Raw genomic sequence first — 18,938 nt, 5'->3', positions numbered from 1 at the left:
TATGTCACTAAGCAAATATGCAATTTCATTGTACCACTATACTTTATCACATGGATATATATGTTGTAAGGCAAGACAAAAAGCAGTCACTTCTCAAAAAACTAGTCAGCATTTCTTAAACACATTTCTAACTTTTCAATGACACTTCCTCCTAGTGTTTGTCTCCAGATAGCATACTTCATTGTGACTTTCCCATCAGAGGCATTATATAAATATACCATGTTAAGATGACTGAAGTGACTAGCGCAAGAGCGGACACGGGACACAAAAGGCGACAAGGACAAGCGCTTGTCCTTGTCGCCTTTTCTGTCCCGTGTCCACTCTAGCTGAAGTGACGCTTGTGTCCCGTGTCCGCTCCTGCTGAAGTGACGCTTTTCCCTTAAGCATGGAATGCCAACTAGCCCGGTCTCACACCCTGCTTAACATGACTGCATAGAGCATGTGAGAATTTTCATCTTGGAGGGACATACTGTATTTTGAAAGTCTTGTTGACATTTAGTCAAATGGTACACCCAACATACCCACATTCTAGTTTTCTCGCCCAAATTGCATGGCAACGTATTTTGATTTTTGGCGTGCGCTCCTCTGCACTACATGGGGTCTCCCACGGCTGGCTCTTTGACATCCTTCTGCCGTTGCAGCTGCGTTTTTGCATTATATAAAGCGGGTGCCTTAAAAAATATTGTGTACAAAAGTGAACACGAGGACATGATGCAAAGCAAGATCAAGACAGTCAAGGTCATGGCACTAAAAGAAACTCCTTAGCTCTTATTCTTCCTACTCAAATGCGTGCGAAACAATTAAGTGAATGCAACAGTCAACTGCTAAACTAACCTAAATTTTTACATTAAAAAATAACTGACAGTTAAACCTCGTTCAGCATCACCGTTAAAGTACTCCTACTAATAAGTAGAATATTGGTCATTATCAGATGTCATAAGTCTGTCCTTTGTCTGGTGTGTCGAAAACACCAGTTGACACACCCTAAGCACGTGCCGAGTGTGCCCCCACACCATCTCTTGTTGTGCCACTGCTGAAGCCGTAATTTGAGGAAAATATCCGCAAATATGATGCTCAGTAGGGATGAACATATGGTCCTCAAGTTCTATGGATATGAATGGATGTGCCTATAAGAAAGGGCAAGAAGGCTTGTTATGCAAGCTTGCCCACATTTCAATACTAACAAGATAGTTCACTGCGGCCTGCATCTAAGCTTACTAAAAGGCGTGAACTTATTTTCGTTTATGAAGTGTGCAATGAAGTTAATTTTTGTCAGACTTGACAACTGCTGCAGCTTGAAATCTAGCATTTTACATTCTAGAATACATGTAAAAATTGCAGTTAAACCGTAGTTATTAGTTAACGCTTTGTTTGGCGTACGGCAGACGACTGGTAGCACGGAAATAAAGCAACGTTTTATTTTCATACTTTATTTCTTCACTAAAAATAAAAATACAACAGCGATAAACACATTATAATCTGCCATGCAGTAGCAAGATGCACACATTACGCTTGCAACCCCCAGAGGAAGGGTGATTTAGCTGTTCATATGACATAAATCTGCAACCCCAACTCATATTAGCAAATGCACAGACATCTACAAAACAATGCGCGGGTGCAAAGCGCGCCCGCAATTGTAGTTCCACGCAGCAACTGCTATATTCGATGCCGATGCATAACTCGCTGCTTGACAATTCACCGAGTTCGTGCACATAAGAACCCTTCCCGGATCGCACCATGCGCGAAAACCGCCACAGGAGACACAAAATCAGACGCATAATCACACCATTGCAACACATGCGTAAAAACAGTTCAGTCTTCTGGCTAAACACCATGAGAGGAATTTATTGCGGGACGGACACGAGCGACGGCTTCGAGCGACAAAACGGGCCATCGCTTGAACAGATCGCTCGTTTCTGGAAATCTAGAATTCGTCGCTCGTCGCCTGGAAGTGCCATGAGCGACTAGCCAATAGCACAAAGCCGGAACTGCATGTACATCGCTCAAATAATGCCGATTGTAGCGGGGAACGAGCAAAGGATTGAATGTTTTTACATGCAAGAATAAGAACCTACTGCAAGACCTTCAGAATTATTTTATGCTGCTTTTTACAGTCAAATACATCAATTTAAATTACTAAAGCACTCTCTCTCTCATTCCACTCTCTCCTTGCTGACGGAGTGAACAATGCATTTCACTCCACTCAACGTTTTGAAAGAATAAAACAACGCTTTGAAGAGTAAATCGGCCGCTTCACTCCTGTGATAGCCTCCCTAGTTTTTAGTGTGTGTGTGGCTTTAATATGACGTTGACCGCCGTGTTTTACGCGTGTAACGTGGTGGCCAGGCAAGCAAGTGCGAGTGTTGGCGGCTGACCACGTGTTTTAACTACGTGAGCATTTCTCTGCCTACCCGAAGACGAAACGCGTCCGTGGTCCGTCCGTTCATCACGTAAGAAGATCGCTTTCAAGATAGGGCCCGCAGCAGCAAGTGAATTGATCTTCTTGCTGCCTCTCGCTCCAGCGCGAACTTAGGGGCGGGAACACAGCGCCCACGACGCTATCAACCCTCTGCGCACTCTCTTGCAATCGAAGATCGCTTCAAGCAGGGCCTGCGCGGCCCGCCATGTGCAGCCGCCGCCGGAGTACGGTTGACAATGGTTCGCATCGAGAAGAGGCAGCGTCATCGACCACGTCTACGTAGGACGTGCACCAAACGTGACACTGTACAATTACGCGCCGTACTACAGCACACATAATCCACTGCTCATCTTCCACGAAGCAGCGGGATCATCCATATGCACCATCATATATCATGAGTGAACATTGCTACTACTCGCCTCTTCTTCGTTGTCTCATGCTGGTTGGTCTCATTCAACATGTCGGCGTTGCAACCGCTCTTCTCCTTTTCGCGATTCTTTCGCGGTGTTTCTCAGTGATGCCAAACACAGCAGCATACGATGACGAAACAGCACATGATTAGTAGCAAATGTTTATGCATCGTTTCGATAACTCCCACAGGAGGTTCTGCATGCAATATCTTTGTGTACGCACCACGGTAACCGGCTGCGTTCTTTGTTCGCCTGTCTTTGGGCTGCCGGTTCATTAACGACAAATGACGCATTTTGTACCCGTACAGAACGGCCAATTTGACCAGTTCTGCTAGACTGACGAACACACAGCATGGACGGTGAGCATGGTGCGTGTGACAAACACGCGGTCATCCGCCATCACTCGCGCTTGGCTGCCTGGCCACCACGTCAGACGCGTAAAACACAAGCGGCACGGCGCTGCTCTGGCTGCCTTGGCAACGTCATATTTAAGGGGGCCGTGGACCACGCCTCGGGCTTGGTGAAATAGTCTGTGGGTAGCATGCGCTGCGGTGAACATCACAGCCAAGTTTTCATGTCGGACGATGTACGTGGAGCTCGCAAGCGCGTCGCGAAGTCACCTTTCGATCAAACGCTCTTTTTATCAAAAGGCCCTGTCCTCAATCTATTATGGACGCACTATTTCGTCATCGGACACACTATTTCGTCATTCCCTTAGACGACTGCTGAGGACGATCGCGTTTGGCTTATGCTTAACGTGTCGCACGCACCAAAGGCGGGTGCTACTGGGTCTCCGTTAACAACCAAAACGAAATTTCAGCTGCGCGCCACGGTGGGCACGCCCCACTGCGCCGTGGCTTTCGCAGTGCAAGGCATTGAAGAATGAAGTAAAGCACTGCAGAGGCCGTGTTTGATTGCCAATAACTACGCTTCTGCTCAACGCACTGAAGTACATTTTGTGGCAAAGTATTTTCGAAATGGCGTATTTTCACTTCAAATGCCTTTCTCCACTTCGATAAAAAGTTTTTCAGGGTCCCTTTAAACCACATAGACGTGCAGCGCGGCGATGGCGGCGGGAAGTGAACACGTAAGTTTGGAGCTGGACAAGGAACCAAGGTTTGCAATGTGGGCTTGTTGGTAATGCATCTTCAAGGGGTGTACGGTAGCGCGATTAAAAGACACACAGGGACAGGCACAGCGCTGTGTCTGTGCCTGTATGTCTTCTTTTGTCCCGTCTTTTAATCGCGATATCGTACACCCCTTGGACAAGGAAGCGATGAGCAGGCACACGGCTCTTGCCGCGCGTGCGCCATGGATACCTAATTCGAGCCGAGTGGCTGACGTTACATGGTGTTGCCTTGCTCCGCAGAGGAAGGCAGCGACACATCATGCAGTGCTTATGGAAAGGACGAGGAAACGGCTGAGCACCTGGTACTTCTCTGTGAAGGGCTTCGTCCTGCAGTTCAAAATATTGGGGTTTAGGGACACAAATCACAGGGACACAAATAATCAAATCGATATTGCTGATTGGGGGCTAAAATCAAGGGAGGATTGAAAGTTCACCTTCCACTAAGTAGAAGAAATATTACTAGTGCTACGATCGGCCAGCGATGGTAGTGCCCTTCTAGCCTCTCCTAGCCCACTGCTACGAATCGTTTCGTGAAGTTGACAATGCGTCTCCAACGGGCAGACTGCAGGCGCCCGCAAAGCGAGACACGTTTCGCGGACCGAGTATTCTTAGCTGGTTTCCTGTCACCTTCACGGACCAATGACAGCAAGAAAACTCCTGGAAAAGGGTATTCAGTGGTGTTTCATCAAAGACCCCGGTTACCGACACGGTCGTTTGACAAACGCCCCAGCTAGTTGTGGGGTCATTCCAGGAATCAAGACGCGCCAGCTTGACTCAAGCCAGACAACCCCTCTCTACGAAGTCTCCCTCCTTCTCTCTCTCCACCCGCCGTGGTTGCTCAGTGGCTATGGTGTTGGGCTGCTGAGCACGAGGTCGCCGGATCGAATCCCGGCCACGGCAGCCGCATTTCGATGGGCGCGAAATGCGAAAACACCCGTATGCTTAGATTTAGGTGCACGTTAAAGAACCCCAGGTGGTCAAAATTTACGGAGTCCTCCACTACGGCGTGCCTCATAATCAGAAAGTGGTTTTGGCACGTAAAACCCCAAATATTATTATTATTATTATTCTCCCTCTCCCTCCTTCCTTTTCTGTATTCAGTGAACAAAGGTGCGGGAGTAAGTATGTGAACGCTCGCCCGCAAAGCGAGTCTTTCGACAGCTTTGGACTCCCATTGAACGAAGCTTGGATGGCAGTTAACCTGGCCTAGGGATCTAGGGAAGACAGAGGGGCTTTTGAGCAGCCGTTTGCGGCTCTCCGGTGTCTTTCATTTTAGTCTTGGCAGATTGATGTGATGTAGCGTTCTACACTCTTCATATAGAAATTGTAAACAAACCCAGTACTCGTTCTTCTCGATAAGAACGCATTCCTCCGTTCAACAACGTCGTTAGTGTGGATGAGTCGGGCGACGGCACGGGCCAGCTACCTCTTTTAACATGCCCAACTCTTAGAACTGGCTTGCAGCGGTGAGACGGACTTTGCGGCGTGATGCTGTGTCCGCCGTGATGCTGTGTCCGCCGTGAGTGCTTCGTTTTTCCTTTGACTTATAGTCCTCATTTTGTGGTTTTTCAGTTTAGAACAGTAAAGAAGCTGGATTGTTGATTGTTAGCTAAGTTGTGTTTACCTAGTTGTGGTTAGCGAGCAGGACCAAGGCAGCAATCATCGATTGGAGGACTGGATTGGAATTGTTGGTTGTCGGTGAGGAATTGAGACTAGAGATACACAAGGAAATGATGAAATTGGAAGTAATAAACCTGATTTCCGAACAGGTCAGTGAGGAAGACATTGGAATTGGGTTAGAACTGTTGAAGAAATTAAAGAAACGGTACACAGAGCGAGCAGAAAGGTCAATACGGTGAAGGAAAGAATAGGACAGAGAGAAACGCGAGAACTATCGCGAGTTAACAAAAATGCAACTTCACCTCGAAGGCAAACGTTTGGAATTGTCTCGAGCGAGTGAAGGCGGCTCTGGAACAATCAAGGGAGGCAGAATCATACCTCACGGACAGCCTGTTAAAGCCATTTCAAGTCGGGTATGACATAGGGTTGTTCCTAGTAACACTTGAAAGGACTTGCGAGAAGATGAACTTCGATCCGAGTACATGACCACAGCGGTTGCGGTCTTTGTTGCCGTGTGAAGCTGCTGAAGTAATCGCCAGACTAAGTGCCCCAGATGCATTTGATTTTGTGAAGATTAAGGTTAACCTTTTGAAGATGTACCGCCTGTAAGCCGAAGCTTTTCGACAAAAGTTTCGAAGTACGGGCAAGAAGGATAGTGAGGGACATTCGGTATTTGCATAAGGCTGAAAGGGAAATCTAGTCGAGTGGTTGAGAAGCGCGGAAGCATACGAGAGCTGAGATGAGATTATTAAATGCACGTCTCTAGAGCAGTTTACTCATACGAAGCGCAGACGTAATTATTGTACGCATGTATGTTGAGCTGTTTCACATATGCATCCCACAAACTGTGAAGATGTGTGCGTAAGACAGAAGAAACGTAAACACTGTGGAAAGGGCGACGGATTTAGCCGAAGAGTACGCAAAGCGTAGAAAGCTGGACGCCAAGAACGGAAATTGAGGCGATGGAAATGTTCTGTGGAAAGAATTTCCGTTCAGAAAGAGATCCCAGAGGAAATGACTGGAGCATGTAAACGCAAAGAAAAGGGCGTCAGAAAAGACCGAAGATCAGTCAAATGGCGAAACTGTCCAAAAAGAGGAGAAAAAGACATTCAAATCTTTTAGACCGACCCGCTGCTATAAGTGCCACAAACGCGAACATATCGCTGTGAAATGCTGGAAGCCTAGCCCAGTTTTTTCATACGTGGACAAAATATGCGAGGACATTGAACTTTCACGTCCATATCTTCGCGACCTTCATTTAATGAAAAACCATGCCGGGTGCTACGACGCAGTGCCGCCACCATGGACATTGTCCATCCGTCTTACGTGACGTTCAATGACTTCACCGGAGAAGTAGTATGGATTAAATAGGTTGTGCAGGAACACAGCGTGTGACTGCCGATGATGAAAGTCAAAATCAGTGGGCCGTTCGGTGAGCTCGTGAACGGTGCTGCAGTCTCCTAATTCTTGTCGCTGCAGTACGCGTACTTTTTTTTAAGTCGGTAGGATCAGTTACTGCCTCAAAACGGGCTGAAACTTGGAGAGGGCGTAGTACAGGCGTTGACGCGATCCCAAGCTCATATCACGTAGCTATCGTCTAAGAATGCAAAAGCCGCTCCATCAGAATTAAGAAAAGTGATAGCCTTGGCAACAGGAACCATGCAATCTCGACGGATGAAAAAGCGCTTGAGTAAATCCTGCCAGCAGACCAGCTCGACGAGAGCGTATCACAAGGCATATGTCTAAGTTCACACCTGCTGGGAGAGCCAGCTCACGCACTCGCAAGTGAGCAGGGTCGTTGCAGTCACCGACTTTAAAGAACTTTGATTGTCTCTTACGTGTTGACAGAGAGTCATTGGTAGCCATGAAAAAGAATGTCAGCCTAGCTAAATTACATGGAACAGCTAAAGAAAACTTTTCTAGGTGCTACGTCCCGCTGCACGAGAAAGGAAGCTTGTTATATCGGCACTACAGAGACCAAAAAGCAAGATTCTGGATAAGTTAGTCGTACCTACTAAGTACATGAGGACTTTTTGGGTCTATGTCATAGAAATGGGTGGTCTGGCCTCCTAGGTATATTCAAGTCAAAAGAAAAGATTGCTTATGGAATATTACTGTCCTAGCTATTTCAAAAACGCAAAACACTTTGTGAGATCATGCGACGCCTGCCAGTGCTTGGGTAAACCAGGGGAAGCATTGAAAGCTGCACTAAAAGGTTGTGACCTTAATATCATAACCTTTCAGACGAGTTGTGATAGACATAGTAGGGCCTCTACCAAAGAGAATGTCGGTTTACAGGTACCTCTTTACCATGCGGTGTCTGGTTACAACGTTTCTGGAGGCAATCCCTCTGAAAGAATTCCGTTCCGCCGAAGTAGTTGGCGCGCTTTTGACAGCATTCGCTCGAGTCGGGTTGTCAGCTGAAATTCAGGCGGATCAAGGGTGAGTATTAACCAGCTCACTGACTTCCACACTCTTACAAAAGTGCGGGAAAAACTTAATGCACAGTTCCGTCTATCACCCTCACTCAATTAGTGTAGAGAGCTGGCATTCAGTGATTAAGTGAGTTTTGTGGGCGCTCTGTTATGAGCCCAAGGAGGACTGGGAGAATTGTCTTCCGGCTACTTTGTTCTATGGGAATGGTTCCTCATGAGGTAAGAGGATTCTCGCCACAAGAACCAGTGTACGGGAGGACACTCCGTTCCCCACTGAGAATGTTGAGAGAGATGTGGGAGGAAAGAGGAGAGAGTCAAACAGTGTTAAAGTACGTGCTAAAACTGCTGAAACGGCTAAGTGCAACACAAGAACTAGTCGAAAAGAACATGGGCTAGCACAAAAGCACGTCAAGCTCTATTACAATAGGAATGCGAGGATTCGATTGTTTAACGCTGTGGACCAAGTAATGATCCTCAAGCCTTCAATGAATAACAAGCTTGAAGTCGTCTGGGACCCACACGCTAAAGTGTTGCATAAACTTCCATATGCTAACTATGCTCTTGAAGTGCCCGGTCGCAAGAAGAAGGCGAGAATATACTACTGCGATTTGACGAAGCCGTATGGCGACTGGAGCTGGAGCCGTTAAGTTTACCATCAAAGAGCAGGATGACAACACCGAGTTAATGAGTGTAAGGCGCCCTCGAAGTCTGATATCAGCCTCGAATTTGTAGAACACTCGCTAAGCACGCAAGCTCGTAAACCCGAGCTACTGAATGAGCTAAATGGGCTGCTACGAGAATATCTCGATAGATTCAGCAATTGTCTAGGTTGCACTGAACTAATAGCGCATGAAATAGAGCTAACATCAACCGAACCTGTAAGATCAAAGCTTCAAGGGGAAGCTAGAGAAATTATGGAGGCATAGATACAACGCATGCTAGAGTTGGGAGCTATTGAGACCTCTGAGAGTGACTACACGTCACCGGTAATACCTGTGGAAACGCCTAATAAGCACTATCATTCATGTGTTGACTACAGGAAGCTAAATGTGCTCACTACGGATCAGTTGAATCTGATGCCCAACATTGAGGAACGAATTGAAAAGTCAGCGCTGCTAAATGCATTTCGGCTCTAGATCTCGGGCTGGGATAATGGCAAGTTTCATTTCAGATAGTTTCAGCCGTTATGCCACATTTCTCTCACCTGTAGGCACTCTTCGCCCTCTAGTTCTCGGCTTCGGGCTGATCAATGCACCGTTTAGCTTCCCTAAGCTGTTGGACATTGTCTTAAAAGACCTGGAGGAGTTCCCAGTGCCATATTTTGGGGATGTCGCATTTTTTTTAACAGCTAGAAACAGCTCGTACTGCACCTCAAGTAGGTGTTCTTGCAGTTGAGGGAAGCAGGCTCACCAATGGAGGCGGAAAAGTGTAGTTCTCCTGTTCGCAGGTTACTTATCTCGGCCATGTTGTCGGCCAGGGCACGAGACGGCCGGCAGTGCTCACTACAGCTATGATTAGATATTTTTCGCAGCCGCGCACGAAAACTGACATTCGTTCATTTTGCGACTTGTTGGGTACTATTAACGGCGCATTCCGAATTATTCAGAAATATAATCTCCTTTAACGGATGCACTCAGAAAGGGAGCACCGAGTAACATGCGCTGAGATAAGGAAACAGAGAACTCTTTGCAAGGTTTGAAAACGTTACTAGTTCTTCCTCCTGTGCTCCGCGCACCAGACTATACAAAGGAGTTCATAGTTCAGCGCTATGCAGGCGATAGGGGAATACGCGGTGGTACTCAGCCAGGTCGGCTATGATGATCAGGAACATCCTATTCTGTATGGCAGCAGTAAACAAACTGTAAGAGAGGAAGGTTATAGCACTTCACAGCAGGAAGGCGCTTGTTTGATTTGGGCAGCCCAGAAATTGTCGCGTTATTTGTACGGAGATAGATTGAAATGAATTGATAGATTGATAGATTGATAATTGAATTGAGATTGAGATTGATGAATAATGATTGATTGATTGATTGAGATTCATGAAAAATGATTGATTGAGATTGAAATGAATAACGAATGATAATTGAAAATGAGATTGAAAATGAATTGATAGATTGAATGAAATGTCACCATAAATTACCGCTTGCTCCAATAGAGCCTCACTCTTCAGCAGCACAAATTCTCCGTTAGATAAAGAAGCAAAAGTTGCGAAGCATTGCGGATGGCCTGAGCAGGCTGATTTGAAAGTCGTTCTGCGTTTTGGATCCCGATTAATTTTGTTGTAGCTTTTGCTTATTTTAATAAGCCAGGACGATCACCTTTTATTTAGGAGGACTCCATCCATGATTGCTAACTTTGTCGGCACGAAATTCTTTCGAAATTTGCATAGGAAAATGCAGTGTTTGTTGTTTTTCCACTCATGTTTTCTTTGAAGCCTGGCAGCTCTAAATCGACATCCAAGATACTTCATCTCAGCGCAGTGTCTCTCTCATTGTGAGCTGTCTTTAGGTGTATGTCAGCATTTCGCAGCTGGTTGCTACAAGCCAAGTCATCGGCTTTGCCACCAGCCATTCTCTTCCTGCCCAGCGGTTATAAGCATTGGCCAGTCGAAATCTTCCGGGCCATGGAGGAGCTGTTGCGATCAGCCTGCGGGACTAGTGACATTCCTGCCTCTCCCATTCCACTGCTACGAATCGTTTCGTGAAGCTGACAATGCGTCTCCCACGTACAGACTACCGGCGCCCGCAAGGCTAAAAACGTTTGGCGGACCGTATATTCATAGCTGGCTCACATTCGCCTTCAGGGACCAATGGGACCAAGCAAATTCCTCGAAAAGGTTGTTCTACGGCGTTTTTTCACGGGTCCCGGTAGCCGCCACGGTCGTTTGACAACCGCGCAGTTAAATGCGGGGACATCCCAGGAATCAAGACGCGCGTGCTTCAGTAAAGCGTGACAATCCCTGTCTACGAAGCTTTCTGTGTGTTCAGTTAAAAAAAGGTGAGGGAATGAGTGGACGGCAGTTAACCTTGCCTAGGGATCTAGGGACGACAGAAGGAGCTTTAAACAGCCGTTTTCGGCTTCTCGGTGTCTTTCATTTTGAGTCATGCTAAAATGATGTGATGTAACGCTCTCCAGACTTCATGCAGGTACTGTAAGTAAACCAGTACCCCTCGTTCTCGATGAGAACGCTTTCCTCCCTTCAAGAAGGTTCTCAGTGTGGATGAGTCGGACGACAGCATAGGCCAGTTACACATTTTGACATGCCTGACTCCAACTCTTGTACTAGTCACGGCTAGAAAGCGTGAACGGCCATTTGGTTTAAAGTATTCAGCCTTATTCATCTATTCATCCATCCATCGAGCCCCGGCGGCGCACTCTAGACAACGCTGCTCACCTCTTCACCGCGCCGCCAGTACCGGTACCGCTACTGTGGCACCGACAGTACCGTTGGTAGAGTGCGGTATTGTACGGTATTGGCGGTGACTGGCGCTGCACGGGATTCCCAATTCGTCCTTAGGGAAGTAGCACTCGAAATACCGGTTAGGTCCCGCATAGAAAACATCAATGCTTACACTGTGGAATGTTATAAACAAAAAGATAGCGTTAGCTAGTTACCTACAAATGCATTCCGATCCTACGGCTTTTTTTCAACAATATCTAACGAAAGCACACACCTACAACACCCGGCACATATGTTACAATAAGGAAAAAATACGTACAAACTACGGCACCCAGAAACTTAACTACAGAATTTCCAGTTTTTTAAACGATCACCATCCTGCTGTAAACATTATCCAAGAAAGTAAATCATTCAAAGCTTTAAAAAATAACATCCCTATGTATCTATTGTCACTGCAGGCATAACCACTCCTTTTGTTTTGTTTTTTTCTGTTGTCTCTTACAGCAATTTTCCCAATTGTACATACATATTCAATATGAAATAACTCTCGTCTCAATGTTACCAACCACTCTGTATTTCGATCTTGTTTAGTGTTTATTTTATGCGCTGAATGTCTTGTGCTCTCGAATGGGAGCAAGGGCACAGACTCCTTGTCAGGCAACCACTTGCCTTTTGATCTGCGCCCTAGGCAACTGTACCACGTTGTCTGAATAAACTCTCTTTGTCTCTTTGTCTCATAAGACACGGTAGTAAGGGATAGCGCCACCCGTAACACACCTTGCCACAAATAACCAACTGCCAAAGCATGCTACACCTGTTCTTGTATGGGAATAATGAACGGTTCTTCCAAATTTTATTCTCCTTTACGGTGTAGTAAAAGTGTTCAGCGATTTTTGCTGCATCCTTCGCGTGACAGGACTACGTGAACACGTACGGCTCGCTGACTGCCTACATGGTGGGCGCCTTCTTTCGCGCCGCTGGAGGCGAGGACCTGCTGGGAATACCGGCCTTGATCCATTACCCGTACTACGACGACGAGAACAACGTGCAGCGCTTCCCCTTCAAAACCTTCTCAATGTGCATGTGCTTCATCACACTGATCTCCGTCTCGCTGTTGGCCAGCTGCCTCTTCAATAACGTCCTGCCGCCCTCCGCGGACATCTTCCGGTGAGTCTCTCCTTTCTCGCTGCCGGCGTTCATACAAAACGCTCGCCTAATGCTGCAGTTAATGTACAAGTGTCACACTAACAACTTAAATATTGAACTTCTGGTAGCATCTTTGGATGATCGTTGCGACCTTGCAAATTCGGGGGAGTCGCTTCCACTCTGGGTCTGAGTAGGACATATCTTCGACCATCCGAACAGCCAGTGAGAGTCGGTAGTGAGAAGGAAGGAAGCGAAAGGTGAGGGGAACTCCTGGGAACGAGGCCAGCGCCGCCACCGGCTGCGTTTAGACTGGAAGCATAGCAGCGATGTCGCGCACCTGGACGATAGTTTTCGTGGGCCTGAAAGGAACCAGAGTCAGCCTTCGCCCACGTAACAACAGTTTTGCGTGAGGTCATGTGACCGGAAACTGGCGCGATTTCCCGGCTGCGGTGAAGGCGATACTGACAGCACCTGTCGATATCAGGAACGCTCTGAAGTAAGCTTAGACAATCAGACAAGGTCATCCCAATGCAGCCGGAGCACCTATTTTCGGTAATCCCAACAGGATCGATCCTTTGGGCGCGCTCTAGAGCATTCGGAAATGATCATCCATGGATGAAATAAATTTCAGGGCAAGCACCATTGTTTCTCTTAAAGCGTTTGCAAGTCCTAAGCTATCAGGCTTTAGTTAAGCAAAATATTAACCGAGTAATACATCTGCACCGCTGATGTGTGCCACGTGCTTAAGTAAAGCATTCAGCTCGGTCTCAACTTTGATTTCGTAATTCTAATGTACTTAAAATGCAGACATGTTTTAATGAGACAACTCGTGGACAGTTTTGAATGAAATTTTATGCAGTTGAGAGAAAAAGCAAACGGCCGTAAAAGCTGCGACAAGCAGTACTTTGATGCATGGTTTGGAACCTTCTATAAGAATTTTCGAGCACTAAAAGTGGAAATCCGTAACTGCATCCACTAGAATATCTAAAGGGAAATGTATATTGTTGGATGCGGCGGGAGGAGGTAGCCGCTGTAGCCACGGTTTATTTAGGGCCACTAGTCATGGTGCAGCGTGATCTCGGGAGCGGCAAACACCGCGGCCACTCAGGTCGACAGCGCTAGCGTGCTCTATTCGCGCGCTGCCAGCAAGCGAAGCCCTCTTCTCCTTCGCGGCCTTTCGAGGCGATAGTGGCGCTGCTGCAGGGCACCCCGAAAAGCGCGATTGAAATAAAGTGCGATGTTAAAGTACATGTAAAGGAGTGCAGATAAAGCGTGCAGATGGTGTCCTCGTTGGTAGTGGCGGAAGTGATGTAAGAGGCACCACCGGCAGCGTAGGCTGTCAGCGGCGGCCTGTCGCAGTGATGCCGTAGTGCGAAATCACGACCTGCCACATGTTCTTGTATATGCTTGGGTCTGGTAGAAGTAGGAGCTCCGAAAGAAGACCGTCTGGCGGCTCGCGATTTGCGTAGAGATAGCACAAGTGTTGGTCGCTCACGTCAACAACATACAGTGATTCTCGAGCTGAATAAACCACATGGTAGAGCTGTTCCTGCGAAACTTCGGCAGGCCATGCATCCGCGGAAGGTGTGAACACAGAACATAGGAAGGCTCAATTGCTGCTGTTTGCGTGGACATCTCCAATTCCGATAATGTCAGGGCTGCGGTGGTCCCTGCAGGCATCGCGAAGGTTGTGCTTGTAGCGTCGCCATGCCTGCGAGAGGGAAGTTTGTGCCTCGTGCTGGTGGGACAGACTCTGAATCGGTGATGAGGGAGGTCCCCGAACCGAAAGCGGACATCTTCCGGGAACGTCCAAGCGGCGGGCCGTAGAATAGCTGAAAACGCTCGCCTATGGCCCAGTGAATACCTTGAAAAGAGGTGTCGCGCAGTCGCCTTTGAGATGGGGAGGAGGCTTCCTGACAGAGTTGAGGTTTGATGCTGGGGTCGGCGCGCGCTGACGATCGGCACGGGTGGACGCAGGCGATGTGGGATGACAAGACGTAGTATGACGCGACGGCTCAAATAGCGAGAGCTGTTGTGATCGAGTGCCAGCTGGAGGAGAGCGAGCACTCGAGGTGACGTTGAGAAAAAGGACGGCTGCCCGCAAGTCCTCGTAGAACTCGGGGCCGGCGGTGGCAACAGGCGCCTGGAACGCAGCCGGAGCCTGGAACGCAGCCGGAGCCTGGAACGCCGCCGGTGCTTGGAACCTTCTTGAGAAGGAAGTGGTTATCCAGCTGGATGAACCAGATGTCCGGCATGACGATTTAGAATTTCCGGACACCCTAAAACGCGGGACGTCTGCCGGACCGCGTGAGGCCACGTCACTAACGCCTAAGTAGAGTCGGTGCGCTCGGCATGGCTATGCTCGGTCGTCCGGGTCATCAATTTGTGGGAGGCGGCGCGAAGAGGTAGCCGCCGCAGCCACGGTTTCTTTAAGCCGGCCAGCCATGGTGCAGCGGGATCTCGGCAGCGGCAGACACCGCGGCCGCTCAGGTCGAGAGTGCTTATGTTTTCTATTGTCGCGATGCCGGCACGTGAGCCCTCTTCTTCGCTGCCTTTGCAGGCGATAGTCACGCCGCTAGAATGTGATAGGCATCCTACAAACAATGATACCAAGGAGTGCATAGTAGATAATATATTTAGTTCTCAACGGAATTAGAGATATGACAAAGAAATGGTAATGAAAATTTATGAAATGAGAAATGGCCGCAGGTGGGATAGAAACCCACGTCGTCACATATGCATGCCATGCTCTTAACAAATCAGATGTTGCGGCGCCATTTCCCCACCCACTTTCGGGGGTATTTATGTTTATCTGCTAAAGCTAACCTATGGAGTGGCGGCGCTGGCTAACACTCGTGTGCGTCGACTACCATAGCCATTACTGCCATATGGCTGCCTGACCGTCCGCCACTATATCTGTATGAAATTGGAGCTTACGTGAAATGGTTGCAATCTTTAAAGATGTTTCGCAAAAGTCCTGCTCATAAACTGCTGGTATGTTGGCAAGCACAGTACGTCATATCAATATTTCTCGGTAAACGTGTATTATTGGACGCACTATAAAGAATTGCGATAATGTTTTAATTTCTGAGTTACAGAGTTGGAAACTTAATACTTAAGTTTTAATACCTTTCCAATTACGAAGAATGTTATAAAAATATTATAACTTAAAGAATTCGCTTTCTGCCATCCCTAGAGTTTACCTTTTCTTTTAACTGCAACAAACCTAATCAAAATTGGTGCAGTGGTTCCTGATAAGAAATATTTCTCCGTTCCCATTTATTTCGATACGACCAACGGAGCTAAAGCTCCCCCTCAAGGTGTATTGTTTTCATTCAAGCTTAAGTGTTCAAAATAAAAATAAAGAAAAGCGATGCCGGAAAGGCCCGTCTGCATCTCTAAAAGCAATAGAATGTGTACTACAATATGGAAAGGAACCACACTTAATGGCATCGGAGGCCTGCCTAGAGTGATGATATAAAACAATATTTTTAGCTGGATGAGAAAGGGCTTGAGCAGGGCGAGAGTAATTGGAGATCTCTGAAAATGAAACTTGTCTTCGAAGAGGAATGAAGCGACGACGGCAGTAGCATTTAGAATTATTTGTACAAGCCGTAATATGTGCCATGTTTATCCGAAGCCAATAAACATGCCATGTTAATTACTCTCGAGAAGCATTTTCACAACCTTTTTTCGCTCATCAGACCTATCAGGAAAATATTGTTGAATGTTGACGAATTAATGTGTACTCTTAAGCATTATCCATTTATTTCTTTAGTTACGTACCCTAGAAGACCCTGGAGGACATTACATAGGAAGAGAAGGAGCAATAAAAATAATTGTCTTCATATGAACTAAGGCATATTGTTGGGCTAATCGGTTCACAGATTGATCAAAATTTAAAACTGCGCGAAGAAGACGGGACATGAACCGACACATAGATGCACACTGCGCTTTGTGTGTGCGTCTGTGTTTCTATTCATGTCCCGTCATTTTCGCGCAGATTCAAAACCTTTCTGAATTCACATGAACACCTGAACAAAAGGAAATATTGAGAAAAAAACAGATTTGGATTGCGGAAAAGGTAAATATAATGGTATGAAGGAAGCATAACGACACATTTCAAATCTTCTTCATAATTCAAGAAGGGCCTGCAAGAGTGAATATTATACAATTCTAAAGGCGCATAATTACCAGCAACAGAAAGTGAAAAGCGCTGGCATGTATCCTGGAAATGGTAAAGACAGTAATGCAGGTCTAACGACGCCTTCAACTGCTCCCGTATAAAACAGCAGCAAAGACAATAAAGATTCTACAATCCTAACAAATGCATAACAACAATGAAAATGGAGCTGGTAATTACGGAAAGTATGTTTGAGAAGTTTCCTTCGAAGAATAGCCGCTTCAGTGTGAGCGGCAATGTTTGCTGGCGACGCGTTCCGCTCGTCTATGGATTTCACTAAGGATAAGCATAGGTTTTTAATGTTCGAGCGTATATAGGCAGCAGTTTATGTTCCTCTTTGCGACTGCATAAATGCCATGCACGGGCTGCGTGTATTTGGGGCAAATGTTGGCTCGGTGTAATAAAAAAAGAACGAAGAATGCCAAACACGAATATTTCGAGAGCGGGGTGGGAGCATCGAGAGCTAATTTGGAAACACTTATGGTGCGTTTTAACAATGATACGCTCAGATATAGGGTTAATATGGATAAAGTATGAGCCTTAGTGCAATATTCTCTACTGACTAAATGCGGCTCCCTAAAGCAACAGAATTTCGCTGCCACATTATCGATGCATTTTCTAAAAGAACGTGATGGGAGATGTGTTAGCGTGAAGCTTCGTTTCAAGCTGCGATTGATTGGTCCTACTTTCCTAAATGCCTCATTTGTTTCGTATTTTATCTGTGTATGTCAAATTAGGATAGTGAATTATTAGTCAGCGTAGAAACTGTCATGGGCTTTGCTTTTCATACGTTAATCTCCATCTGCCAGACCTTACACCGCTCATTGCGTTCCACTAAGTCACGTTGTAAGCCAGTTACGTCCTCGGTAGTAAATATCTACCTGTGAAATATTGATGCTTTTACGGCAAAACGTGTCAATTTATCTTATTTGTTATAACATTAAAATAAATGAGAAAAGGCAATGGTCCTAGAGTAAACTCCTGTGGTAGCTCTGACATGAAATGCATGCTTCCACATGTACGTTCCTTTATGACAATCTGCAGATGTTGGATAGTTAAGAATTCGGGTGTCGAATGGGTTGCGCTAGAATGTAATTCTAGGTTATCGACTTACTTAACTAGTCAGTTATGTGCAACATGATCAAAAGCTTCTCTAAAATCAGTCAATATTGCGTGCGTGTATTTTTCTCATATATGTAGTCGTGGACGTCAGTAACTGGTTCAAGCAATTGTGTTTGACAGTATTCTTGCGCCTGAAGCAATGTTGACTGTTTAAAGGTATCTTATTTGTATTTAAATAAGTCCTAATCAGCAAGAAAAAATCTCTTCCAACAGTTTGGTCAAGATAAAGGTCAGGGATATCGGTCGGTAATTGTTAGGGCTCCTGCTATGGCCGGAACTGAATATTTATTTATTTATGCGACTGACATGCGCCATTTTCCATCATCGGGAAGACACCCGGTGTGTAAGCATTGCTGAACGATGAGCGATGGTCAGAAGGATGAAAGACGCACTGCAATTGTCAGAAGTTTAGTGTTGGTGTCATCAGTACCAGACATTGAGTTAAGCGGCAGTCACTCAACAGCGTGGGCTATGCTTGGTGCACGCCTATGGTTGTCAGTCCACATGGGCAACGAAGAGCTGAATTATTGCACTCAGAAATAGCCTGGAAAAGTGAATCACTAGTAAATTTTTCTGAAAAACATTTATTATTTACAGTTGCCGTGGATTCCACAGGGACTACATGACCGTTTTCGTCGTGTATTACATGAAATGTAGAGACCTATTTAGGATAATTCACGCGCCAAAATTTTGTATGGTTTCTTTTTAACAAGTTAGGAATGTATAAGTAAAGAACTTGTCTACCTCTGCAGTATCGTGGGCCTCTTTGTATTCTTGCCAATTACTATTAGCTTTTCTTTTGTGCACTCTCTGTTATGCTCTGTTTTTCCTAAGAATACATTTTGAACATCCTTTGTGAACCACGGTACACCTATTCCAATATTCTAATAGCTGGAGACTGCCCCGTTCTTAAATGAATACATGATGGCTGCCCGCTGTACGCTGTTGCACTGGCTGATCGTAGATGCCAGGGACAATGGATTTATTTGTCGACAACAAAAAATGTTTGTGTGGCAGATAACATTGCCGAGCCTGTTTGGCACGTACACGACTTCCCTATGCCAACTTTTCTTC

The 18,938-nt window shown here is 46.3% G+C and overlaps 1 protein-coding gene across 1 annotated transcript in view; it reads left to right on the top strand.

The window, feature by feature from the left end:
* The window catches only part of LOC142578432 (high-affinity choline transporter 1-like), a 164,995-nt gene that overhangs the window by 113,554 nt on the left and 32,503 nt on the right, over positions 1-18,938 (top strand). Inside the window, exon 9 of the mRNA XM_075687818.1 lies at positions 12,330-12,580. Within this exon, the coding sequence (XP_075543933.1) occupies positions 12,330-12,580 (251 nt within the window). The remainder of the gene's footprint in view (positions 1-12,329; positions 12,581-18,938) is intronic.

The sequence above is a fragment of the Dermacentor variabilis genome, chromosome 4, assembly GCF_050947875.1.
Source record: "Dermacentor variabilis isolate Ectoservices chromosome 4, ASM5094787v1, whole genome shotgun sequence".
Lineage (NCBI taxonomy): Eukaryota > Metazoa > Arthropoda > Arachnida > Ixodida > Ixodidae > Dermacentor > Dermacentor variabilis.
The sequence above is the reverse complement of the archived record's forward strand: the minus strand, read 5'-3'. Positions and strand labels throughout refer to the sequence as shown.